Source organism: Salminus brasiliensis, chromosome 5 (assembly GCF_030463535.1).
Source record: "Salminus brasiliensis chromosome 5, fSalBra1.hap2, whole genome shotgun sequence".
Classification (NCBI taxonomy): domain Eukaryota; kingdom Metazoa; phylum Chordata; class Actinopteri; order Characiformes; family Bryconidae; genus Salminus; species Salminus brasiliensis.
Window position 1 is genome coordinate 22,685,919 of NC_132882.1, and position 27,479 is coordinate 22,713,397.

The 27,479-nt window shown below is 40.5% G+C and overlaps 1 protein-coding gene across 1 annotated transcript in view; it reads left to right on the forward strand.

Moving 5' to 3' along the window:
* LOC140555853 (plectin-like) overlaps positions 1-27,479 on the forward strand; it is a 97,899-nt gene that overhangs the window by 49,271 nt on the left and 21,149 nt on the right. Inside the window, exons 31-36 of the mRNA XM_072679172.1 lie at positions 326-3,679; positions 4,159-10,281; positions 11,574-11,672; positions 15,677-15,708; positions 16,890-17,001; positions 23,964-24,019. Of these exons, the coding sequence (XP_072535273.1) occupies positions 326-3,679; positions 4,159-10,281; positions 11,574-11,672; positions 15,677-15,708; positions 16,890-17,001; positions 23,964-24,019 (9,776 nt within the window). The remainder of the gene's footprint in view (positions 1-325; positions 3,680-4,158; positions 10,282-11,573; positions 11,673-15,676; positions 15,709-16,889; positions 17,002-23,963; positions 24,020-27,479) is intronic.

Here is a 27,479-nt window from a genome sequence, read left to right on the forward strand (position 1 = left end):
TTCATGACATGTCATCAGAGCGCACATGCTTTATTTGCCATGTTAGCAGCCCTTAATTGACTGCCCTTAAATGAATAGCGCAAAATACTTTGCATGATCTTACAGTCAGATTGAGAGATATGGTGAAGAAATGTCTATTGTCTCCATACATTAATTATATCTCATCATCATAACATCAATGATTGCATATGTTGTACTGTTCTCTAAATCCAATATTAACATTTGTCATGTATGCATCTTTCTTTCTTCAAATAACCTTAACATTTAACATGTCATGCTTAATCTTAATCATAAATTTCTTTACCATTTGCTTCCACTAATACAGAAAGCTGCTGAGAAACTTAAAGAGGAGGAGAGGAAAAGAATGGCTAAAATGGAAGCTGAGTTAGAGAAACAAAAGCAGCTAGCTGAAGTTCACGCAAAGATCATTGCCAAAGCAGAGAAAGAGGCGCAGGAACTCAAACTCAAGATGCAAGAAGAAGTTAGCAAAAGAGAGATTGTTGCTGTGGATGCTGAGAAGCAAAAGCAGAATATTCAGCAAGAGTTGCATGAGCTTAAAAACCTCTCAGAACAGCAAATCAAATCAAAGAGTCAACAGGTAGAGGAGGCTCTTCAGAGTCGTGCCAAAATAGAGGAGGAGATCCGGGTCATCAGACTCCAACTGGAAACAACGGTAAAACAGAAGTACACTGCAGAGGCCGAACTGAAACAGCTTAGGGACAAGGCTGATGAGGCTGAGATACTCCGTAAAGCAGCTCAAGAGGAGGCAGAGAGGCTTCGCAAGCAGGTCAGTGAAGAGACTCAAAAGAAGCGCAAGGCCGAGGAGGAGCTGAAGCTCAAGTTTGAGATGGAGAGGGAGGCTGCTAAGCAGAAGCAGAAAGCCTTGGAGGACCTTGAGCAACTTAAGATGCAGGCTGAGGAGGCTGAGCGACGCATGAAGCAGGCTGAGGTAGATAAAGAGAGACAGATCAAACTTGCCCAGGATGCAGCACAGAAAAGTGCTGCTGCTGAAGTCACGAGTAAGCGCATGTCCTTTGTTGAGAAGACATCAAAACTTGAGGAGTCACTAAAAGAAAAGCATGGAGCTGTAATCCAACTGCAGGAGGAAGCAGAACGCCTCAAGAAACAGCAGGAGGAGGCAGACAGGGCAAGGGAAGAAGCTGAAAAAGAACTAGAAAAATGGAGGCAGAAAGCTAACGAGGCCCTGCGTCTGAGACTCCAGGCTGAGGAAGAAGCCCACAAAAAGACCCTTGCACAGGAAGAAGCTGAGAAGCAGAAAGAAGAGGCTGAGCGTGAGGCCAAGAAACGTGCCAAAGCAGAGGAGTCTGCCTTGAAGCAGAAGGACATGGCAGAACAAGAACTGGAGAGGCAGAGGAAACTGGCTGATTGTACATCTCAGCAGAAACTTTCTGCTGAACAAGAGCTTATTCGTTTAAGGGCTGACTTTGACCACGCAGATCAACAGAGATCCCTGCTTGATGATGAGCTTTACCGCTTGAAGAATGAGGTAAATGCCGCAGAGCAACAGCGGAAGCAGCTTGAAGATGAACTGGCCAAAGTAAGAAGTGAAATGGACATACTTTTACAGCTCAAATCCAAAGCTGAGAAGGAGAGCATGTCTAACACTGAAAAGAGCAAACAGCTGCTTGAAGCTGAAGCTGCTAAAATGAGAGATCTTGCAGAGGAGGCAGCTAAGCTCCGTGCAATTTCAGAGGAGGCAAAAAGACAGAGGCAAGTAGCTGAGGCGGAAGCTGCCAGACAAAGAGCCGAAGCTGAGAGAATACTGAAAGAAAAACTTGCAGCAATCAATGAGGCTACCCGTCTAAAAACAGAGGCAGAGATAGCACTCAAAGAGAAAGAGGCAGAAAATGAACGCCTCCGAAGGCAAGCTGAGGACGAGGCTTACCAAAGAAAGGCTCTTGAAGATCAAGCAAGCCAGCACAAACAAGACATCGAGGAGAAGATCAACCAGCTAAAGAAATCTTCTGAGGTGGAACTAGGAAGACAGAAAGCAATTGTCGATGAAACCCTCAAACAGAGAAGAATTGTTGAAGAGGAGATCCGCATCTTGAAACTTAACTTTGAGAAGGCATCATCTGGAAAGCTTGATTTGGAGCTTGAATTAAATAAACTAAAGAATATTGCAGAGGAGACCCAGCAAAGTAAGCTGCGAGCTGAGGAGGAAGCTGAAAAACTCCGCAAGATTGCCTTGGAGGAAGAGAACAAGAGGAGAGAAGCCGAAGAAACAGTGAAAAAGATTGCTGCAGCAGAACAGGAAGCAGCTAGACAGCGACAGGCTGCCCAAGAAGAGGTGGATCGGCTCAAAAAGAAGGCAGAGGAGGCCAAAAAGCAGAAGGACAATGCTGACAAAGAAGCTGAGAGACAAATCTTTGCTGCAAAAGAGGCCGCTCAGAAATGCAGTGCTGCTGAGCAGCAAGTCCAGAGTGTCCTCGTACAACAGAAAGAAGACAGCCTTGTACAGCAGAGGCTAAAAGAGGAATATGAGAAAGCTAAAAAGCTTGCTCAAGAAGCAGAAAAAGCCAAAGAAAAAGCAGAAAAAGAGGCTGCCCTACTTCGTCAAAAAGCAGAGGATGCAGAGCGTCAGAGGCAGGCTGCTGAAGAAGAAGCAGCCCACCAAGCCAAAGCCCAGGAGGATGCCGAAAGACTAAGAAAGGATGCTGAGTTGGAAGCTGCCAAACGAGCTCAGGCTGAGGCTGCTGCACTGAAACAGAAACAGCAAGCTGATGCAGATATGGCAAAGCACAAAGCACTTGCAGAGCAAACCCTTAAGCAAAAATCTCAAGTCGAGCAAGAGCTGACCATAGTGAAACTGCAGCTAGATGAAACTGACAAACAGAAATCCCTTCTTGATGATGAGCTTCACCGCCTTAAGGATGAGGTCAGCGATGCCGTTAAACAGAAGGCCCAGGTGGAGGATGAACTTTTCAAAGTCAAGATTCAAATGGAAGAGCTAATAAAACTGAAGCTCAGAATAGAAGAGGAGAACCAGCGTCTTATTCAAAGGGACAAAGACAACACTCAGAAGTTCTTGGCAGAGGAGGCTGAGAACATGAAAAAGTTGGCTGAAGAAGCTGCTAGACTCAGTGTAGAGTCTCAGGAGGCTGCACGTATGAGACAAATAGCAGAGTCAGACCTTGCTCAACAAAGGGCACTTGCTGAGAAAATGCTTAAGGAAAAGATGCAAGCCATTCAGGAAGCATCCAAACTAAGAGCTGAAGCAGAAATGCTTCAAAGACAAAAGGAACTGGCTCAGGAGCAGGCTCAGAAGCTGCTTGAAGACAAACAGCTGATGCAACAGCGACTTGATCAAGAAACAGAGGGCTTCCAAAAATCATTAGAAGCTGAGCGCAGGAGGCAGTTGGAGATCACAGCTGAAGCCGAGAAACTCAGGCTTCAGGTGTCTCAACTCAGCGATGCCCACTCGAAAGCTGAGGAGGAAGCAAAGAAGTTTAAGAAGCAAGCCAATGATATCAGCTCTCGTCTTCATGAGACAGAGCTCGCCACAAAGGAGAAAATGACCATAGTTGAAAAACTGGAGGTCCAGAGATTAAGCAGTACCAAAGAAGCTGATGAGCTACGCAATGCAATTGCTGAACTTGAAAGGGAGAAAGCTAAATTGAAAAAAGAGGCAGAAGAATTGCAGAAAAAATCTAAAGAGGTATTGTGTGAAACATGACATTAATTTGCAGCTTATATTCTTGTTAACCCTCTCTTCGAAAACTAATGTTGCTTAAATAAGCATATCTTTGCTGTCACGCAAAAAAACTCCAAAATGGCATCTTTACAAAAGAAGGGAAAAAATATTGGCTTTCAATGGATGTCAGTGCAACAAGATTTTATTCCAAATTCATTTTGGACCATTTCTATTGGATTTTTTACACAATGTAAAGGTCAACTGAGTTTTTGCGTAACAGCAGTGATATTAAGATTAATTTTACTTCCTACTGTCATACTCTCTGATATATAATTCTGTTAATCATTATTTACTAACCTTTTCCCAGTTTATTTTGTACCAAACTGTACTTTTATTTTTAAATAGTAATATTTAGACTTGTTTAGGAAAAAGATGCGTATGTATTGGTTCTATGATTTCTATACATTTTACACCTTCTTCTCTTCCCCCTCTAATTTCTCTAGATGGCGAATGCTCAACAGGAACAAATTAAACAGGAGAAAACAATCCTTCAGAAGACATTCATCTCAGAGAAGGAGATGCTGTTGAAGAGAGAAAAACAAATTGAAGATGAGAGAAAGAAGCTGGAAAGCCAATTTGAGGAAGAAGTTAAAAAATCCAGGGAGCTAAAAGAGGAGCAGGAGCGTCAACGCAAACAGATGGAAGAGGAGAAGAAGAAACTTCAGGCCACAATGCATGATGCTCTTAAGAAACAAAAAGATGCAGAGGACGAAATGATAAAAAAACAAAAGGAGATGCGAGAACTTGAGAAGAAAAAGCTTGAGCAGGAGAAACTGCTTGCTGAGGAAAACCAGAAACTGCGTGAAAAACTTCAGCAACTGGAAGTCAGTCAGAAACAGATATCCCACTCTCAGGAGATTCAGACTGTTGGCCAAAGCATCAATGGCCAAAGTGTTACGGTAGACAGCAGAAATGGAGACTCTGCCTTGTGTTTTGATGGCATTCGTGAGAAGGTCCCAGCAAGCCGGCTCTATGAAGTAGGGATCTTAAGTAAATCAGATTATGATAAATTAATCAAAGGCAAGATCACAGTGAATGAGCTCAGCCAGAGAGAAGACCTTAAAACAGCTCTCAAGGGGAAGAACTGTATTGGTGGCCTGCTTGTTCATCCAAACCAAAAAATATCTATCTATCAAGCAATGAAAGAACATAAGATTTCTCTTGGCACTGGGTTAACACTACTGGAAGCACAAGCAGCCTCTGGATTTTTAGTAGACCCTGTTAAAAACAAGAAGCTCACTGTTGCTGAGGCAGTGAAGGAGGGTCTCATTGGACCTGAATATCACAACAAAATGCTGTCCGCTGAGAAAGCTGTTACTGGTTACGAGGATCCTTACACAGGGGCAAAGATTTCCCTCTTTGAAAACATGAAAAAAGGTCTTATTGTGAAAGATCATGGCATCAGACTGCTTGAGGCTCAGATTGCAACTGGTGGTATTATCGATGCCATCAATAGCCATCGTGTATCTACTGAAACAGCCTATAAACAGGGTCAGTTTGATGAAGAGATGAACAGAATTCTTCAGGACCCCTCAGATGACACCAAATCATTCTTTGATCCAAACACTCAAGAAAATCTCACATATTTACAGTTAATGGATAGATGCATCAGTGATCCTGAAACAGGATTGCTCCTCCTGCCTGTTACAGAGAAGGCAGCTCAAAATGCCAGAACATTCACTGATGAGGAAACCAGGGATGTCTTCAGAAAGACAACTGTGTTAGTGCCATTTGGAAAATTCCAAGGAAAGACTCTTACTATCTGGGAGATAATAAATTCTGAGTACTTCACAGAGGACCAAAGAAAGGATCTAATTCGACAGTACAAAACTGGCAAGATTACAGTAGAAAAAATCATCAAGATTATAATCACTGTTGCTGAAGAAAAAGAGAAGAAGAGTGAGCTTGCATTTGATGGTCTCAGGGCACCGGTTCCTGCCACAGAGCTGCTTGAATCCAAGGTTATTGACAAAGACCTCTATAACAAGTTACACCAAGGAAAGAAGACAGTCAAAGAGGTATCTGAGATGGAGACTGTGCACAAAGCTCTGAAGGGTTCAAACTGCATTGCAGGGGTGGTCATTGACTCAACCAAAGAGCCAATGTCATTCTATCAGGCCATGAAAACGGATGTAATGAGGCCAGGACCTGCACTTGCTCTGATGGAAGCTCAAGCTGCAACTGGATACATCATTGACCCTGTTAAAAACCAGATGTTTACAGTAGATGAAGCTGTCAAAGCAGGTGTTGTTGGGCCTGAACTACATGAAAAGCTCTTGTCTGCAGAAAGAGCTGTCACAGGCTACAGGGATCCTTACACTGGACAAACAGTGTCTCTGTTCGAGGCAATGAAGAAGGAACTCATCAACAAAGACCAAGGAATCAGATTCCTCGATGCACAGCTGGCAACAGGAGGCATCATAGACCCAGTGAAAAGCCACCGCATTCCCCATGACATTGCTTGCAAGCGGGGTCACTTTGATGATGAAACAAATAAGCTCATGAGTAACCCAACAGATGACATGAAGGGTTTCTATGATCCTAACACACAGGAATATGTTACATACCTACAGCTCCAGAAGAGATGCATCACTGACAAAAAGACTGGTCTTCAGCTTCTGTCCCTGTCTGAACAAGCAATCAATGCCAAAGACGTCCAGAAGTACAGTGAGACACAGACCAAAGAAGCCATGACTCAAGCAACATTAGAAGTTCAAAGCGGACCATTCAAAGGGAGGAAAGTTACTATCTGGGAGATAATAAACTCTGACTATCTCACCGAGGAACAAAGACTTGATTTGATCAGGCAGTACAGGTCTGGAAAAGTGACAATTGAGAAGATTATAAAGATTGTAATCACAATTGTGGATGAAAAAGAAGCCAAGAAACAAGATCAATCCAGTTTCAAAGGGCTTAGAGCACCTGTTCCGGCCAAGTCCCTATTAGACTCCAAAATTATTGATAAAGCAACTTATGATTTGCTTCAACAGGGTAAGACGACTCCAAAAGACGTGAGCAAACACAACTCTGTAAACAAATACTTGCAAGGCTCAGAAAGCATTGCTGGAATATACCTGGAACCCACAAAAGAGAAAATTAGCGTTTATCAAGCGATGAAAAAGAAACTTCTGAGACAGAATACTGGAACTGCTCTGCTCGAAGCCCAAGCTGCTACAGGTTTCATTGTGGATCCTGTAAAGAATCAGTTCCTCACAGTCGATGATGCTGTTAAAGCAGGTCTTGTGGGACCTGAGCTTCACGAGAAACTTCTCACTGCTGAAAAGGCTGTTACTGGATACAAAGACCCTTTCACAGGTCAAAACATCTCCTTGTTCCAAGCTATGCAAAAAGACCTTATACCCAAAGAACATGCAATGCCTCTTTTGCAAGCACAGATTTCCACAGGTGGAATTATTGATCCAGTGAACAGTCATAGGATTCCCACTGATGCGGCATACCAGAAAGGCTATCTCAGCAAGGAAATGTCCAGCAGCATTGCCGAAACCTCAGATGTAAACAAAACCTTCTCTGATCCTGAGACTGATGAGAATGTATCTTACAAACAGTTGAAAGACAAGTGCATGACAGACCCTGAGACTGGCTTAAACCTCCTGCCACTCTCTAAACCACAGGCACCAACAGTGGTGGAAAAGACCTACCTTTACACTGAAGAACAGACCCAGAGTGATCTATCAAATACTCAGATTGACCTCCCTATTGAAGGTCTTGCTCAAGGCTCAATGTCCCTTTGGGATGTCATGAACTCGTCTCTGCTACCTGAAGAGGAGAGGACAAAACTACTGGATGAATATCGTTCAGGCAAAATAACGAAAGAACGAATGATAATCATCATCATTGAGATAATGGAGCAAAGAGAAATCATCAGAGGGGAAGATGTCAAGTCGTGCAACATGGTCAGACGCCGGGTCACTATTGAAGAACTCTATAATGCCCGTATCATTGACATAGAGACCTACAACCTGCTGAAGCAAGAGAAGAAAACCATTCGTGAGATCATAGAGCTACAAGGGGTTAAACAGTATTTGTTTGGCACCGGCAGTGTTGCTGGTGTGTTACCTGATTCCAATTCAAGAACCAGTATTTATCAGGCAATGAAGAGAGGGCTAATGAAGCCAGAGGACGCCATTGGCCTCTTAGAGGCACAGGCAGCCACTGGGTTCATCATTGATCCCGTTAGAAATGAGATGCTCACAGTTGATGAAGCAGTTCGCAAAGGAGTGGTTGGACCAGAAATTCATGACAAACTTCTGTCTGCAGAAAGAGCAGTGACTGGATACAAGGATCCATACAGTGGCAAAATAATTTCTCTCTTCCAAGCAATGAAAAAGGACCTTGTCCCAGTGGATTATGCGCTAAGACTGCTTGAGGCTCAGACAGCAACTGGAGGTATAATAGATCCAGAATTCCACTTCCATCTTCCAGCAGATGTCGCTACACAGCGTGGCTATATTAACAAAGAAACGTATGAGAAACTGTCCGATGAAGTTAAGGGATATGTTGATCCCCTCACAGAAGAAAGCCTTTCATATGCACAACTGCTTAAGAGGTGCAAGGTTAATAAAGAAGGACTGTTTCTGCTGTCTTTAGCTGAACGAAAACCAATGTTCAAGGGTCTGAGAAAGCAAATCACAATAGAAGAGTTGATCCGTTCACAGATCATTGATGCAAAAACAGTCTCTGAGCTCAATGAGGGACTGATAACAGTTGAAGAGTTGAGCGATAGACTCAAGAAATATCTGGAGGGCACAAGCTGTATTTCTGGTGTATATGTAGAATCAACCAAGGACTGTCTTTCCATTTATCAAGCAATGAAAAAGAACATGATCAGGCCAGGAACTGCCTTTGAGCTGCTAGAAGCTCAAGCAGCCACAGGATACATCATTGATCCAATCAAGAACCTCAAACTAACAGTCGGTGAAGCTGTGAAGATGGGAATTGTAGGCCCAGAGTTCAGAGACAAGCTGTTGTCTGCTGAACGTGCTGTCACTGGATACAGAGATCCGTATACAGGCAAAACCATTTCTCTCTTCCAGGCTATGAAAAAAGGTCTGATCCTGAAAGACCATGGAATTCGTCTTCTTGAAGCTCAAATTGCTACAGGTGGAATCATCGACCCAGAGGAGAGCCATCGCTTACCTGTGGAAGTAGCCTACAATAGAGGCCTCTTTGATGAGGATATGAATGAGATCCTTTCTGATCCATCCGATGATACCAAGGGCTTTTTTGACCCAAACACAGAAGAGAATTTGACATATCTGCAGCTAATGGAGAGATGCATTACAGATCCACAGACTGGTCTTGTGCTTTTGCTCCTGAAGGAGAAGAAGCGGGAGAGAAAGACATCCTCCAAATCCTCTGTTCGCAAACGACGAGTTGTCATTGTTGATCCTGAGTCAGGCAAAGAAATGTCTGTGTACGAAGCTTATCGCAAAGGGCTCATTGACCACAAAACGTACCTTGAACTTGCAGAGCAGGAATGCGAATGGGAAGAAATTACAATGACATCATCTGATGGAGAAGAGAAGTCCATCATCATTGACAGACGGTCAGGTCGCCAGTACGACATTGCAGATGCTCTGACAAGAGGTCTTATTGATCAGTCTGCTCTTGACCAGTACCGCTCTGGCAACCTTGCAATCACAGAATTCGCTGACATGTTATCTGGAAATATGGGTGGCTTCCGTTCACGTTCATCTTCCTTTGGGTCTACTTCCTCCTATCCAATGAGTCCCATACCCTCCATCAAAACACCTGCAACTGTATGGAATGATCCAACGGAGGAGACTGGTCCTGTGGCTGGAATTCTTGATACAGACACCCTAGAGAAAGTTTCAATCACTGAAGCTATGCACAGGAATTTAGTGGACAACATCTCTGGCCAGAGACTGTTGGAGGCACAAGCCTGCACTGGCGGCATAATAGACCCATCGACTGGGGACAAGTTATCCGTTGCTGATGCAGTGAGTAAGGGTCTTGTAGATAAGATAATGGTGGAAAGAATCAACCTAGCACAGAAAGCTTTCAATGGATTTGAGGATCCTAGAACCAAAGCGAAGATGTCTGCTGCCCAAGCCCTTAAGAAAGGCTGGCTGTACTATGAGGCTGGTCAGCGTTTCCTAGAGGTGCAGTATCTCACCGGGGGACTTATTGAACCAGAGACTGAAGGAAGAGTGTCTTTGGAGGAGGCCATCAAGAAGGCCATTATAGATGCCCGCACAGCCCAAAAGCTACGGGATGTGAGTGCTTATTCTAAATACCTTACATGCCCCAAAACCAAGCTGAAGATCTCTTATAAGGATGCAATGGACAGAAGCATGGTCGAGGAGGGAACTGGGCTAAGACTGCTGGAAGCCTGTTCACAGTCTAGCAAAGGCCTTTACAGCCCTTACAATGTCAGTGGTGCTGGGTCTGCTGCTGGCTCAAGATCTGGGTCGAGGACAGGATCTAGATCAGGTTCCAGAAGAGGCAGCTTTGATGCCACAGGCTCTGGGTTCAGCATGAACTTCTCGTCATCCTCCTATTCTTCAACAAGTTATTCCCGGAGATTTTAATTCTTCACTCTGGACTCAAAACTAATCCTTACAACTATCAGAAGTACATCTCCACAGCTCTAAGAAACCTGGTGTTCCTATCATTACAACTACATATAATGCAAAGGAAAACTTTAGGAACTGACTTATTTATTTTTATTTGCATGTTTGTCATAGAAAAGTGCATTCCAAAAGCTACCAGTATTTTCTTGCTGGACACTAGTAACAAGATCACATCTTCATTGGTTTGGATGCTCAAATACTATGCATTTTGTGGTTAGCCTTAATAATAATTCATCTTAAATATATTTCTTCCATTTTGATTAATTCAGTAATAGAACTTTCTGTGCTTTGTTAAGATACTATTGCTGATTTTGTTGGGCTGATTAGCTGATTAACTATTTTAATTATTTGTTGGGTTTTTTATCATAAAGAGCATACTTTCATTAAATTCTACTTACAGCTTGCATTTTTACTTGTAATTTCAGATTTGCTTGTCTTCTGTACATTTATTTTTGTTTTTCAAGTTAATACACTACAAAATATATCAACATAGACGTGATGATGTTTACTAGTTCACTAGTTACAACAAATACAGGGATGTTTATTTTGTGTCTATGAATGAATAGCAGGACATTGTGTTACGTAAACAGGTGTTGGCCACCATGAAATATAGGGGTGTTGTGCAAATAGTAAATATTGCAGAATGTATAAAGATTAACATTAACATTATATAAGAATTAAATGTTAACACTGGAGCAGGGAAGCACACTTAAAGCAACATGATGCCAATATGTTTTCACCCACTACAAAACTAAACCCCTGATGTGGAGGTATTTAACTCATTTATTATAGTACACATCCACAAGTGTTTAAAAAAAAAAACATCCATTTGAAAATACTCATCATCCCTAGCCACCATGACACAATCCTCAAGCCTCTCAGTCATTTCATTCAAGTGGTCCTGGTGAATTGTACCAAGAAGATTTCAGATGCCTGGCCCTACCTCTTCTCACATCTGGAGAAACCTGAATGCAAAAGTGAAAATGTGTTAACTGTAAGTTCATGTAGTTATATATGTATTTTGTCTCCCTTCTTAGCTTGTTATGCAACTATTATCTGATTTTCCTTCTCTCTCAGCTCTTCATTTTCAGGCATTTACAGCTTTAAGAAGTATAATCCTATCATTTCCTTCCTCTTCTTTGTTATAATAGACACTATAATATCATTTTTGTCATCTGCTGAATAAATACACTAACTATTGAATGGTTAATCATTAATGATTTTGTCTCGTTCTGTTTTTACAGACTTTATCTATAACCAGATGTGGAATAATGGAGGACATTGTTCATATACTAGGCAGTAAGACCGATATCTGCCAGCAGCCCTCGCCTCCAGATATTCAGGTAAACATTTCATTACAAATTCAGGTTAATGATATTCATGCTACACATTTTGTTTCATACTTCATACATATGTTTTTTTAAGTTGGGTTTTGTTGTCATTTTTGTTGCCATATAGTCAGTATTGTTTTTGTTTGTTTTTGTTTTTAGATCTGCAGTGAGCCTTTCACTCCTTTCCTGCTTTGCTCCTTGCTCATTTGCACAGAGAAAGTAGAGGCTAGGGTTGCCCTGAAGTTTGCCTTGGAAATCATGCCAGGAACTGACTGTCATGGACTGAGCATATTCTGACTTAACCATCCACATTTTGGACTCTGTTCACCCTCCAGCTTTTTTGGATTAAAAATACTCCTGGGACCCAAATTGGAGATTGATTATATTCACTGGGAGGCATTTTGGCCTTCATGTTCAACTCATGCTGATTTATACTCTTTGTAGGTCATACAAAACATTTTACCTGCATTCCCCTTGCCCTAATTTGCCAAGTATGCACTACTGTATTTGAAAAAGACATTGAGATAAGCAGTACTTATTAACATGGATAACACTAATATCAGTTTAATGTGTTTAAGTTTATTATGTGTTTAATTCATGGGGGGAGGGTTATTTTTTTCATTAATTGCATCTCCTTCACCAAGAAGGGTAGTTTCTTTATGTGGCTTCTTTAACCAGTGTTTGGTTTTTGCTTTCCAAAATCCACTGTTATGTTCTGTTGTGCCTTGAGAGTACTTATTTTGTGTATGTTTTCATATTTTGCTTTCATTTTTATTATTTTTGCTATCATATTCTGTAATATATTTGTTTTGCATGTTTTCTAACTTCATATCAGATATTTTAAACTTACGAGATGAAGAGCTTTGAAATATTACTCTATGGTAAGGTGTGTAAAGTAGTACCAGTATGTTTAAAATGTGTTGAGTTAGAACAGATGAATGAATTACAAACTGATTGGTGGATGCGTGATAGTACTGAAGAGATATTATATATTATACTGGTGTGAAGATACTGACACTGCTTCTGAGAATAACACAATATTCTAATGTAAATAAATGTACTATGAAAAATTCATTTATGTCTGTTATATATCTATACATACAGTGTGTATTATAGGTGTGTATACTGTGCAATAACATTCACACACCTGATCACATTATTGAAAATCATTTACCTTTTCAAGTGTGTTTTCTTGTAAAACTCTATATACTGTTAGAATGAATGCATAATGCAGTAAAAAGTACCTTTTTATTTGTAAAAAAAAAAAAAAATGTAGCTGATGTAGTAATCTAGTCTGAATAACAAAAAATTATTCAACATTTCTCCTGTTGACCTATGTACTGATAATAACTATATAATACTGGGCTTCACAGAGCTTTGAACTACATTTTGGATCATTTGGATCACATAAAAACGTACAAAAATGTAGATGACATTTTTCATTGGACAGCCATGATATAGATATATTAATTATTTAAACAAATAAAGTATAATACACTAATCTTGCAAATAATTGATGTAATATATTTTATTAATGCATTTTGGAGATATTTTATTCACTTAAATATTCACAATAACAGATATTTACCAGGGGTGACCAGACTTTACATATATTCACAAATTTACACAGTTACAGCCGTAAGTATTTAGTCAATGACAATATTTGTAAATTTGCTTATGTACACTATCACAATAGAGGTGAAAATTAAGTCAGTCAAACTAACATAATTATAAATGTAAGTGTTATTTTTAATACTTGAATGCAAATTCCTTGCAGTGATTGACTGCCTAAGGTCTGAAACCCATGGACATCAAATGCTTCTTCAGTAAAGGCTGCAGGCCTTAAGCTGCTGCTTGTTTGTGGGTCGTCCTGCCTTTAGTTTTATCTTTGGTAAGAGAAAAGCTACTCATTTGGGTTTAGGTCCTGTGACTGACCCAGCCACGCATTTCATTTCTATACCTTAAGAAGCTCTTGGGTTTGGGCTTTTTTTTCATCTGTACAGTGAAGTGCAATCCTACCAGATTTGCAGCATCTGAGCAGCAAGTATAACTCTATACACTACAGAATTCATCCTGCCACTTCTATTAACAACCACATCATCAGTAAATACCAGTACAACAACCCCAACCCCATATCTGTTATAAATAATGCCTGTCTAAAAACATTCATTGCCCACCATTTCTGTTTTACTGGATCCATAAAAATGTATAGCGCTTGACTTAAAGATTGTGTACTTTGACTGTCTACGTATTGGTGTGGCACAAGGGATAACACCACATCTGCCAGTGGGCTTCCACCCCATGTGGTAAGCCTGGGGTTTGATTCCAAGGAATACAAGTAATATTGAAAGTCACTCTGGATAAGAGCATTAGCTAAATGCCATAAAAGTCATTTACAGTTAAGTTAAGCTTACACTTGTTAAAGAATGAGGAGATGATTTAATTTCAGATTCAGTGCTCACAAAACATGGTTATCTCTTCACATTGTGGTAATTATCTTAGTTTCTGTCTGGCCTTAAAACTGTGCAAACTGTTAATCAGAGGAATTATGAAATTAATTTGAAATCCCTTTTCCTTATAGTCAGTAATTAATGCATTTGGAGTGGATGAAAATCCTTGGCCTCCTTGGGGGTGTTTGCTCCCATAATACTTGATGCATGTGGTTATAGATCCAGATGCTTTCTTTAAATGCACTTTTTGTATGTTTGTCCATTAAAGCCAGTTACAGAGCATTCAGAAGAACTGAAAGTCGAGGTCTGTGATGGTCTGCCCCTTTCTGCTCATTCTCCTGACTGCTTTGCTGGCCTTCCTGCTCTAACCCTGCCAATCCCACTGCTTTCACCTGTCCTCCAAGATGGGAATTGTAAGGTAGGTCCACTAAAATCAGCCTCTCATCAAACTCTGCATGAGCTGGATCAGGTGTATCCTTATTTAAGACAATGAAAAAACACAGCTGTGTGTGTATGTGCACACTGGTGAGCCAGAACATTTTGACCATCTGACTAATTTGCTATTGCTATTTGCTATTTTCCATTACTCCAAGGTTCTATTCTGACCTTGGTGTACCCACTGTAGGCACTTCTAACAGAGAAGTTTGAGCAGTCAATCTGAGCAGTCTGATGTTCAGCAGGGTGTGATGCACTGTGTTATGACACATTTGTCCTGTAACCTTTAGTAAAATATTCAGATGCCTGTTTATGGCTGGGTAGTATGACCAAAAATGTGTATCACAGCATTTTTTTGGACTGACTAATAATTAGCCTTTTAATAAACAGAATGCTATTAGAATCAGTAGGCCTGTCTTTATAGGTTAACAGTGGTTTACTTTGCTATTCATACACAAATTTAACAAAAGTGTATATCAGATATGTTTTAGTGTGCAAAACAGAACCAAAGAGTAAATAGATCAGCCTGTCATTACAGAATTCTTTAAAACAGATCTTTCAGACTACGCTTGTTGATGTGCTCTCCCAAAGATCATATAGGGCTCTTATAGGGCTCTGTCTCTGTCTCTGTCTCTCCTCCGTAATCGTGAACGGGTTTACTTCTCAGGCGACCGTGAGAACAGCCCAGGATCCAGCAGGAGCATTTGTGCGCTAGCATTTGTGCGCTAACTGTCAGTAGCAATTCAATGCTAAGCGTTTGAGCAGTTTGTGATGTGTCTAGGTTCTGCAGCCCTAAATTTCATTCTGCACTTCTTTTTTTGTAACGATGTAAAAAATAAGAACCGTAGGACAAATTTTAAATGGTATACCAAATGAACCATCATACCACCAAGCCTTGCCATTTCAGAGGAACCCTGATCTTTATTTTCCCAATTCCAACACATCAGCTATGAAAAGCAACTTTTCACATAGAGTCTAACAGACGTCCCAAACAGATATGTGCTGTTGTTATGAGATAATGTTATTTACTGAATATGATATAATAAGTCATAATGTTGTGGAACATCGCTGGGTAACATTACTTATGTGTTTGAGTTTATGTTTGTGTGAGCACATGTTTTTATGTTGCAGGAAGTAATCCCAGGGGGAGAAAAAAGATATGGGTAAGTCAAACATACAAATAAATTAATTAATGATATGAGCAATGAGCATTTTACTGCAAAGGTTAATTTTTGTGTCCTAGGCTATGAACAATGTAAATGTTCTATTAAGGGTACAAAATGGTTATTTCAATATCACTATATTCACTTTTCCACTGGGAAGCTGTGCATTTGTGTGTATTTCTATTACTAAATAGTCTGGACCCAAGACAGGTCAGAAAGACTTGAAAATGCTTAAAGATTATTTATATTATATACAGTCCTGTGAAAAACTGAAAACCTTTGTCCTTATTAACATATTAAAACATTTAGAAATTTGATCTTCATTTTAATAATATTGAAAGATGGAAGCCATAAAAAGGAAACACATAAAACTGAAGGAATAATGTTGCAGTGTCATTTGTATGTTGTAATTAGACATGCAATTTTCTTGTTTTTTTCTTTGAAGGCAAAACACGACTTAAATGGTTGCTACTGCATTAGAATCAGATGCAGCACATCAGCTGCAGATGATTAGAACATGTCTAGAGAGGATTGAGGAAGAGCCTGTCTTAATCAAACCTCAAATATTTAGTTTGGTTTGCTCTTGATAGTTAAAGTAAGTGGTATCACCATGGTAAGACGCAACAAGCTCTCTGAGACCTTCAGAAAGAAGGTTGTAGATAGGCATGAGTCTGGAAAGAGATTTCAGAAGATCTCAGAACACTTAGAAACCCACTGTCTGCTAAATACTTCACAAATACAACAGCTGTCGACATGGCCAGATTAGACCTGTTTTAGCAAGTTTAACCCAAGAGCAGATGTATAAAGAAGTCTCCATCAACACTAAAATGTCATTACATGATCTACAGGTAGTTCTTGCCACAGTTTGTGTCAAAGTACATCATCTACCATCTACCATAAAGAGACTGCACACATTTTATTTTCATGGGAGGAAGCTGTCCAAAAATAAATAAATAAAAATCAGGACCATACTAAAGAGTCATCTGTCCAAAGCACATTGTTCTAGAAGTCCTGGACTTAGTCATGGTGTTCTCTGGCGAACTGATGATTTTTTTATTTTTGGACAGCAAGGGTTTCCTTCTCGTATACCTTCCATGAACCTCCCACTTGTGAAAAGAAAGAAATCAGAGTTTACTGAATAACAGAAGGTGAAATGTATGCCTCCTGACCCACGTCCCCAGGATGGAGCCACAGGAGTGGAACCAGTGGCAGAGTGAGTTCCGAGGGCAGATTCGTGCACTGCGCCACTGGCTGAAGAGCATGGAGATGAGGCTGCCCCCTCTGGACACTGCAGTAAGTCGTGGCAGTCCACACTACTTGCATGTAAAAAACGCTCAGTAAAATCACAGGAATTCATCCTGGAAAAAATGACACACAAATGAAACGATTTGTGTATTTACATATTTAGGATGTCTAAAAAAAGAACAAAGGCCTGTTTTACCACCCTAATCATCATTTTCTGCAAATGCAATACCATAGACATCCTTTTAACAGCACCATGTCTTAAGCTTCTTGGACACTGTCCAGTGACTCCAGACAGCCTTCTAGTAACGGCTTGGGCTGGAGGTTTTTTACATCAGAAAGAGAGAAAAGAAAAGGGCAAAGAGGAGCAAAACTCTAAACAAAGGCCATTGATTAGGGTCTCGTCTCTATTGTGCTACATTGTCCCATGACACAGGGGTAGGCTTCCCTACTGAATATTAACGTATGTAGGGGTGTGTTTGTGTGTGAGTTTTGTGGGGACATGTATTTGTTTTCATTCATTTGCAGGACAATAGTGTCCGGTTTTTGTCAGACAAACAGAGAAACGAGTAACCTACAATGTCAGGACCAGCAAAATTGTCATATTCCAATCAAGACTGTCAGGACAAAACCATTTCTTTTAGGTGTTTGAAATTAAGGCTTTTGAAAATATTGATATTATTGAAACTAAGGGTTAGCTATTATATACAGGGTCATTGAATTACACATAGGTAGTTACATATCTAATACATATAGGACCTAAGTAGTACCCCATGTCATGACATTGTATAAAAACAAGTGTGTGTGTAAGTTTATGTGTTTGTTAATGAGTGTGTGTGAGCAAAGTGAGAGGGAGACACTTCTTCTACAGCAGTAGGTTCTGACATTACAACCTGGGGGGGCTGGCACCACAGAAAATCAAGAGAGAGAGAGAGAGAGAGAGAGAGGTGCATTTGGTCTGAGGAGAGAGAACAGATCCAGGCAAGCTCTTTTGTGCTCTGAGTGGATACGGAGATCAGGGTGCAGCGCTGCGTTAGAGGCCCTTTTCACACATGAGAGAGCACACAGAAAGCACATTAGACTCAGATGGGAGGATGAGGAATGAGAGAAAAACAGGATCTTGCCTCTGATCCACCCACAACAGAGACAGCCATACCACACTGTCATCTGTCTTATCTGTTAACCTGTTCGGGATTACTCATTTCAGTCAGTTTGACACAGGCAGTGCACTCAGCCTGTCCGTACAGTCTTATAATCACTATTGCTGAATGATGATTCACCACAATGACTAAAACAGAGAAATTGTTCACTGTAATGTCAAAAGCCACTTTTTTGCATTGATTTTAACATTATAGCGGATGTCCATCTGATGAATAGGCAGATAGAAATGGCACTGTGGAATATGTTTGTAAGAAAATATTGGTAAATTAACATACATTAAATGTTTAAATGTTTTTTCTTGTCTTGCACAAAATTGCTTTGTGAAGATAATTTTGGAGATTATACTACATATTTAGATTTTGTAATACTGCTTGGTTAAATTAATAATAAAATAAACCTAAATAATAAAATAAACCTAAATAAAACTAAATTGTAAATAAACAAATAATAATATAATAATACAAAAATACATAATAATGAAAAAAAACCTCCACTAACAGCATCTATGAGCAAATCAGAGAAACCAGTCTAATCCAGAATACACATACTGTAACATGCTAGTCAATTCCAATTAAACCAAAATGTGACTGTGTTTTTCTTTCATTTTCTTTATTAAAATGATTAATTGTAAGGTCAGATTTGCATGTCAGGCAAGGTTTATTTCAAGGGTGGGTGGCAACTGTGCCACCCTTGTAGCCTGGCCCCTGATGCATAGTCTCTTTTAATTGAAATCCAACAGTGTAAACACAAAAGGTTACCAAAAAAATGTTCTTTATTTGGCACTCATGCAGAATCCAATCAAAATAAGTTGACAGCCCCTTGAATGGCAGTGAGTACCATTAACAGAGTTATTCCATGTTCCATAATGGCTTGCACGGCTGCTCCCGCCTGATTCCCAGTGCAAGGGCCTCTTCCCTTTTGACTTCCCGCTGATGCTGAATAGTTGGATAAAGGCTGTGTGTCTTAAAGGTCTCTCTTTTCCCTGAGCTCCACAAAGCGAAGTCTGCATCTCAAATAAGCACAGCACACACAACCTGCAAACAGGCTGGAAAAAAGGGCTGGGATCGAGTTGTTCTCCTCTGTTCTCCATACACTATGGCAATGAACAAACAACACCAGACCTCCCCTTTGCTCTGTAATATGTATGGAAAGAAAATGGACAGCAAACTTAAAGACTTGCCAAAGAGTGTTTTCTTGCTATACTGGACATTGTATAATGTTAGTGATTGTGTAGTTAATGAAGTTAGCATAATGACTAGGCTCTGTTCTTGTACAACCACACAGACATAATTCATGTCTAAAATCTTGTGTAGAGTCTTTGCACTCATTACAGAATTGTGATCGACCTTCCGTGGTACACTCTTGACTCTTGACAGGTTCACACACAGATGACTAAGATGGGACCTGGTGTTCTCTAGAAATGTTAGCAGGGCACAGTTAGAGACTGTGCTAGCTAACATTTCTGGAGAACATCAGGTCCCATCTTAGTGATTCTGTGATGGACATTTAGTAAACGCCACTCATTTCCAGAATTACTGGTGTCTGACTGTGTCTAGCTTACTGAACAGACCAGACATGTTTATAAGATGTGTTAACAGATAACAAGGAACTGTGGTCAATAATAAAATAAAAGGTATAAAATAGATCATAATAGATCATAGATCATAAAATAGATCACTAAGATTGTTGCTGTCATCCAAAATGGCAAGTTTAGAGGAGAAATTGCTTAATCCTCAATACTTTACTTCATAACTACATTGCTTTCATATTTAACAAGTTTCATAAGGCCTAAACCTTGTTGGAGATAAAATGCTACAAATAATTAGTAGCAGTTTCTATATTAATAAATGAATAATAAATCTAAGGTTCAAGAGGCTAGCTTTTAGTGTAAAACATTACACAATCTTTACACAAACGTTACACAATGTAAAGAATTGGGAATTCTGAAGACAAATCAGAAATGTCCTGTTTCACAACAAGCTGTGCACCAAATCCCTACAGCTGGTGAGTAGATGAATCAGGTATTTGAAGTTGTTCACTCTTTTATTTCTCCCTCAGTGACTCAGCTTCCAGTATCCCAGGCATCGCAGCAGGGAAGCCCATTGCTTACTCCTCACACATGGCCTTCTGGGAAGTGAACTCTGGAGTGATAAATTACTGTGTTTGTCAGCTGGCTCTTTGGTTTTGACCCCCTTCCTCAAAGAAGATCCTTTTCTACATATTCATTTATCACTTCGCATAGACCTCATGTGAGTGTCATGGAGAGAGCATGTCTGCTCAAGTGCTAATTATGGTGTATTGGAGGACCCATTGAGGCCTTATTGAATTTAAAGGCAGGGGAGAGTGAAATGGTGGGGGAAGGGAACACGTCAGTAGGATTAATCCACTTTGCTGCTCTCAGGTCTGCAGACACATGGGGGTTTTGATCAAATTTGGCCTCATCTGTAACCCATTTGGCATTCACCCCTACATTTTGCCCTGAGAACATGCAATGCCTAGACGTTTCACACGCAAACAAGGAACAGTATACAAGTCACTAGACTGCACGCTATAGCCTCAATCCAACACCTGCCAAGTGAGACAAGTATATGAGCACTACGTCCACTCAGACTACTTATCATCATGACTCTTATATTCTCTGTTTTGTAATGTAAGTAATACACCCAGGTATCTGAATAAAGCTCTTTATCTGGCAGAACAAGTTTATAAAAAATAACAAATACTAATAAATATTACAATGTGGTTTTAACCATTTCTTAACAATTAACCATTTTCCAGATTTCTCTAGTAGTAGGACACCTAGTTTATCTAAGCAGTCTTTCATTAGAGTAAATCAGAGGCTTAAGTAAGAAATTCTTCTTAGATGTGCTTTGATATTCTTCAAAAATCTTTCTTCTTAACATTCCCAAAATAAAATCTTATTAAATATTGTCATATCCTTACAATGGCCTTATACTTGTCTTAAAGTGTAAAAGATTAATACATAATGGGTAAGTAGTTTCATTACTTTAATTAAACGTAAATGTAAAATGTAAAAGTGGAGATTGTTGATAAAGTACTGTTAAGTACGTTTTGTTCCCCACTACACAGACTTAACTAAATATTGGAAATGTTATTTTGCATTGTTTATGATAAGATGTGAAATACAGTATAAAAGCCTTAATAAGAAAGCAATGACGAGTGCATTTAGAAGATCTTAAGAAAAACACATTCTTAAGATAATTTTTGAGAACTTTCTAAGACTGTTTGGATAATTGCATTTAACAACATTCTTATTAATGTCTGTTTTCCTAAAATCCTTCTTCGACTTTCTTAGAAAAGCTTCATAAAAATCATAAAAAAACGCTTCATACGCTTCATAAAAATCCAGCTCCAGATGAACTGCTGGTGGATCTTAACAAATCCATACCTTTACTGGTGTTCACAGAGAAGCAACCAAACCTGTGTTCTTCTAACTGTATTCTTTTAATCAGTGTATAATAACCACGATAACTGCATGTGTTTTTTTTACAAGATAATGGGTTTACTTTTACACAGCAATTTATATTATGCCACAATCCTAAATGTTGTAGTATTATAAAACGGTCTGCTCAGTCTCGTTCATATTGCACACTACAGGGAGCAGGTTGGAAGTATTGATGAGTGGTAAAAGCCTTGGCCTGACACAGTGAACAGAGGAAGACTTTGTCAGGGGGGAACAATTCAATTAGCTCACTGAAGAGACGGCTGTGCAAGGATGGAGGATCAGGTGTCTCGCAGACTAGAGCTTTGGCAGGTCCAGAGTCTTGACCACTGCCAAACCACTAACACAGTGTGTATTCACATACAGCAAGCAGCTAGTTCAAATACTGCTTTCACATCTTCATAGAAATACAGTACATACAGTATATAGTAAGTAGAAATACAGGCTTCCATATATTCCATAACCTAATCTCTATCTGCCATGGACAAAAAGGTCTTACAGTTTTGTTACTGTATTAATAAAATAAAATATACTAGAAGCCAGTGGGGAACTATCCTTTAATTTTTATTACATTCATTTAGCTCACCGTTATCAGAAAGTCTTCAAAAAAAGAAACAGAACAGAGTTTTAAATGCATTTTCTAGTTCTTCCCTGCTACTGGAGAGCAGTATAACATGGTTAGTTAAAATCCCGAAAGCACATAACATAATGCCGGCTAGGATGCAGCCCAGTAAAGGTTAAATAACTTGACCTCACGGGGTCTCACTGTAGAAGTCCCTTTCCCAGGACAGTCCAGACAACAGGCATTGTTTTGGCTCTTTTTCTTCACCGCTTCCTTTTGTCTGTTTTATATCCTCCACCATCTCAGCTGGGGGGGAGGGATGGCTTGAGGTGAATAATTTAAGTGCTTAGTGTAGTGGAGTCCCCTCCTGCACAGTTCCCCTTGGAATTAGAGTGACAGACTGATGTGAAGTGGACATGTATGCTCGCTGTCTCTTCTGATCGCTTTCATCCCATTCGGCCTCCTTCTGTATTTTCCCTCTGTCTCTCCGCTCGGTCTCTCTGTTCTGCACCTCCCCTACAAGGGTGGGTCCACCCAGTTGAGTGAGTGAGTAGCACCCATTGCGTCGCCCCGCCCTACCATTGCCCCAAAGATTGCAAATGGCTGTGACACTCAAGGTTGAGGACATCTTCAAAGGCTCTCTCAGAAGCTCCTTCAGTCCTCCACTGTGCTCTGATAAAGAGCAATTATCCCTCACATGCTCTCTCTGGGTTACACCAGGCATTGTATGGACAGGACCAGGAAATGCGAATGGGGAATAGTGAGCTCACACCTATTGAGGAAACCAGTCTGTGTTATAACATATATGTGATGATGATAATAACAGCTTCTTGTAGTCGAGCAGTGTCTGCAAAAAATCCAAACACTGACTGTTAGTTGATGTTCAGATGATCTTTCGGTGCAACTTAATTGGTCTGCTTTGGATGAAATTAGAAGAGCAATTAACTGCAGTCATCAGCTGCCTGTGAAGAGTTAAGGATAATTGGTGGAGTGCAGGTGCAATGTGTTTGAGAGTGTGTATGGGAAAGGGAATGAGTGTGTGTGTGTGCCACACCTGTGCTCCTGCCCTCCAGGGTTACACTGCACCTGCTTCTACACCTGTCCACTCCCAGCTCTCACTCTCTGTGTCTGTCTCTCTCTCTCTCTCTCTCTCTCTCTCTCTCGCTCTCTCTCTCTCCCTCTCTCACCTCTCACCATCCCTCCCCATAGGATAAAGGCTCATTTGAGATCTGACACCTTGCAAGACTAGTGATAATAGTCTCTCTTCCCAAAGGACTCTAGGAGAGCACAAAGAGCTTATTTAAGCCCTCTTCATATTCAGCAGAAGGAGCCTGTTCAGCAAGGAAATGATGTTATGCTCTTATATCAGTCCTTTTTTTTTTATCAAGGACTCTGTGGGAACGCTGCACAGTAATTCTACTCTGAGCAGGATGGAAATTGGCCTTTATCAAATCTTAGCCCCGTCTTAGTTCCAATGTCTCTTTAGCCCTTTGTTTATTGTTTGGTGGTTTGCAGACTGGAAGTGAGTTGAAAGTAATCAGAGATGTTTTACAGTAATTAGGCCTCTTTGTAGCCCCGGTGGAGGGTAGTGCACCGGCTTTGAATAGAGATGGGGGTTGTGTGTGCGGAGGGCTGGATAGGTGGGGGTCCCCTCCTATTGTAGCCTGCCCTCCTCTGCCCTGCACTTGCTGCATGAGGGAAGGAGAGAGAATGAGGGAGAGAGAGAGGGGCTGGAGGCAGCTGTCACTTAACATGTGAATGTTCGGGGGGCAGCCTGGGGTCTTTTTAGAACCTTTTTTTTGTGCCCTCCGTTTTTCTCCCCACAAGCGGCATGGAGTTTCAGAGCCAAAAGAGGATCTGGGGGAGGGGCTAGCAGAGGGAGGGTAAGGAGGAGAGTGGGTGGTGAGGAGGGAGTGTTGCGCTGTCCAAATGTCTGGCACAAGAGAAACACAGGAGCCACACAAGAGTTCACACAAGAGGCATACGAACCCAAACGGACTATCCAAGGATCTCTGAAGAGGAGCCTTATTACATCTCTGACCTGGAAACAGTGGAATTAAGGAATTCAACTGGAACTACTGGGCTCTAGTGGATGCACATCCCATCAGTTGCCTCAACAAGGAAGGAATTTGAGGGAGAGTGCAACAAAGAGGCGAGAGAGAGAGTGCTGCCAGTGGGAGGGGGTGACTGGAAGCCGAGAGGGACATTGTTTGCCTGTGGCTGTGGGCAACGGGAAAGCATGGGTTACCTCGCCTAGTGTGTTTGTGTGTGTGTGTGTTTAAGGGTGTATTTGTGAGTGAGGGAGAGTACACAAGTGCATATGCCCATATATTTGAGCGGACAAACTGAAAAAGGGGGGCCCAAAGATTTTTGTTCCCTGGTTTGAATGATGACAGAGGAGCCAGTGGAATCGTTTTGTTAGCTCTAGGCCCTCCTCTGTTCTCAGGGCTAAGTCTCCACTACTGTGTCCTCAACGGTCAAAAACCGCCAAATCGTTCAGCCTGAGGTGGGCCCTTTCAAATTCAAACTTTCCCCAATAGGCTGCCTCAGCAGGGAAAGGTGCAGTGTGGCTGTGATGCTATGTGGACCACTCTCCTTTTGACCAAAGGGGATTTTGGCAGGAATTCGTTATGAGCAGAAACAGCTTGGAGGAATTTGGTTCTCATTAGTTCTCTCTCTCTGTCTCTCTCTCTTTGAAGAGCCTGCCTTTGTGCTTGCCTCATTGCCATTAGTGTGAGTATACTTTCTTTTTGACAAAATTTGACTGAGAAAATCCAGCAACTCAAGTAATGCCTGAATAAATAAGCTAAAGCTTATACATTTTAGTGTCTTCTCTAAACTTAGTAAGCCATAGTAAGACATTGACAAAATTGACATTGAATGAAGCATATATGGATAAGAAAAGCCACAGCTATATGTAATGCCAGCATATTCATTTTATCTGTTGAATCTGGGTTTGAGATCAAGGCCTGAACAATACCATCAGGGGCTTTTACATGTCTCCTGGGATAGCCATGGCTATCCATTTTAATTAAAGAAACCACTATCTTTATTACTACATGAAGTCACCCAGACAGAAGGTTTGATTTATGACCATTATCAGATCCATAAAAAAGACATTCTCCCATGAGTGCATCCTCACTGCCCACTGTAATCTTTGACACCACCATCTACCACCTTCTGTTGGCCATATTGGGCTCAGATTAGGGTCTGGATTCATTATGGTGGCCTCTGACAGGACCTACTTATATTTGTTTCTGCAACTTAGTCTTAGTGGCCACTGAATTGTTTTACCTCTGAAAATATTGACCTCTTTTGTTCTGATTATTAAATTGTTATAGGGATTATACTCAATATGCATAAACAGATATTAATTTAGCAAAAGACAAACAAAGCTAAGTGTATAAGCCTCTTTAAGGTTTATCGGACATACTATAGATTGCCGATGAGGGTAACTCTGTATCATTAGGTTCATTCGATCCACTGGGATTCTGTCTGTGACATGCTGCATAAATCAATACCTAGAGAGGGGGTCTTGAACTGGACACCATTTCAGATTAAATGGAAGGATGGTTCAGGTCATGTGTTCCTTTCAGCTCTTTTATACAGTAACTGTTTAGACATTTTTGTTGCTGTGGATTTTGCACGAGTGATTGATTGTGCTTGCTTAGGAGGTCATTTCGAATTGTTTCCCAAAAAGAACAGTTACTTTTGTATGCATGATTTATGATACAATGCTTCAAATCTTTGATATGCAGATACTTAGACATTCCACATTGGCATGCTATTTTTCACAATAGGGAAAGTGTCCCTGAATAGGCGTTATATTGTAACAGATAGCTTAGCCTGGTTAGAAGCCATGCAACAAAGGGATACGTGATAGCATTTCATAAGGGCTTATATTCCCCTTGTGAACACACATTATTTTTATGCAAAAGACAATAAAAAAATACACAAGCCACTATGTGGTATCTGTAAGTACTAGATGCATGATATCTACATGCTGTATCTGCTCTAATCAGTTGGCTACACAGTTCTTCAACCTCCTTTTTTGTCAATTTAGACATTAATTTGTCTAGGATTGAAAATAAGGGCAGATTAATCATATTTATTAGATTGGGCATGACAAAAATGCATTAAAATAAATAAATGAACAAATAACTAAAAGCAAGTCAGGTTATTGTAATCTTCAATTGTAGATTAACCTCCAGTGAGGTTTTGATTCAGGAGTAAGATGGAAATAAGATACAGTGTATTGAGCCAAGCCACAGAAATGTCAATATAGAACCCATACAGATTATATCTGATTCCATCTGATACAGGGAGGCACTCAGTTAAAGATCAGTATAGTGAGATATATACTAGGTCTTCGGTTCCAGTGATTTGGATATGCTAACTACAGGGATGGGACGCAGCTTTGTTGTGTTTCATGCTGCTCTGCTTTGACACACACTGATCCAGAATGACCTAATCTGACCCAGATGACCAATCACAATTAGCACTCACTGAGCTTTTCACATGTAACCATACGTAACAGTTAAGGAATTCTTTTTGAACTACCTCAGGCCTACTTCGGTCAGAATTCCAATAGTAAAGGTCATCCTGAGACCTCATTCTGCCATTCTCCTCATTTTGGCCTTTTTGTTTAATACAATGACTTTTGAATCTGTGGGGAAAGTCAGAATTCAGAGTAAAGAATGCGTGTCCCTGCAGCTGATCTCTAAAAAATGGCTACAAGAAATGAGTAAAATCATAATGAGAAAATGATATGTTATTGTTCATTTTAAGTTGCTCACTGCCAAAAAAAGTATTCTCAGATTTTTCTTTTCCCTACTGGACATTTCTCTGTCCTCCCCCAGTATTTGTTGCTTTTTAGGCATGTCATTTCTGGCCCACCTCCAAATATCCCAAGCCTTTCTTCCAAAAGAAGAAAAGAAACAGGACCCCTAGCTTTTGTGACAAGGAAATGAAGCAGCATTTTTATGCCTGTCATATTTGATCAGGACCTAAAAAGATTCCCAGAGCCATCCCGGGGCCAGCCCTGGCAGGGGACACTAGTTCTGGCAGCCGGGGTGAGCAGTTGGCATCCTGGAGGAGAGTGCCCTCATAGAGAGGCCTGTCACTTGCATTTCTATGCCCCAAACTTGCGGCACAGTGTTCATGTCTTAGTGCACAGAACAGAGGCTCGGTTTGTGCAATATTTTTCTACTAGATGCTTTCTTGTGAATAGGTAGAAAAACATGAGGAAGAAGAAGCCTAATTGAGATCTGTGGTGTGCGGTCTATATTACAGGAGTTGGCTGAATATGCTGTTTGTGTCCTTTGGAGAGGCAGGAGGGTTTGT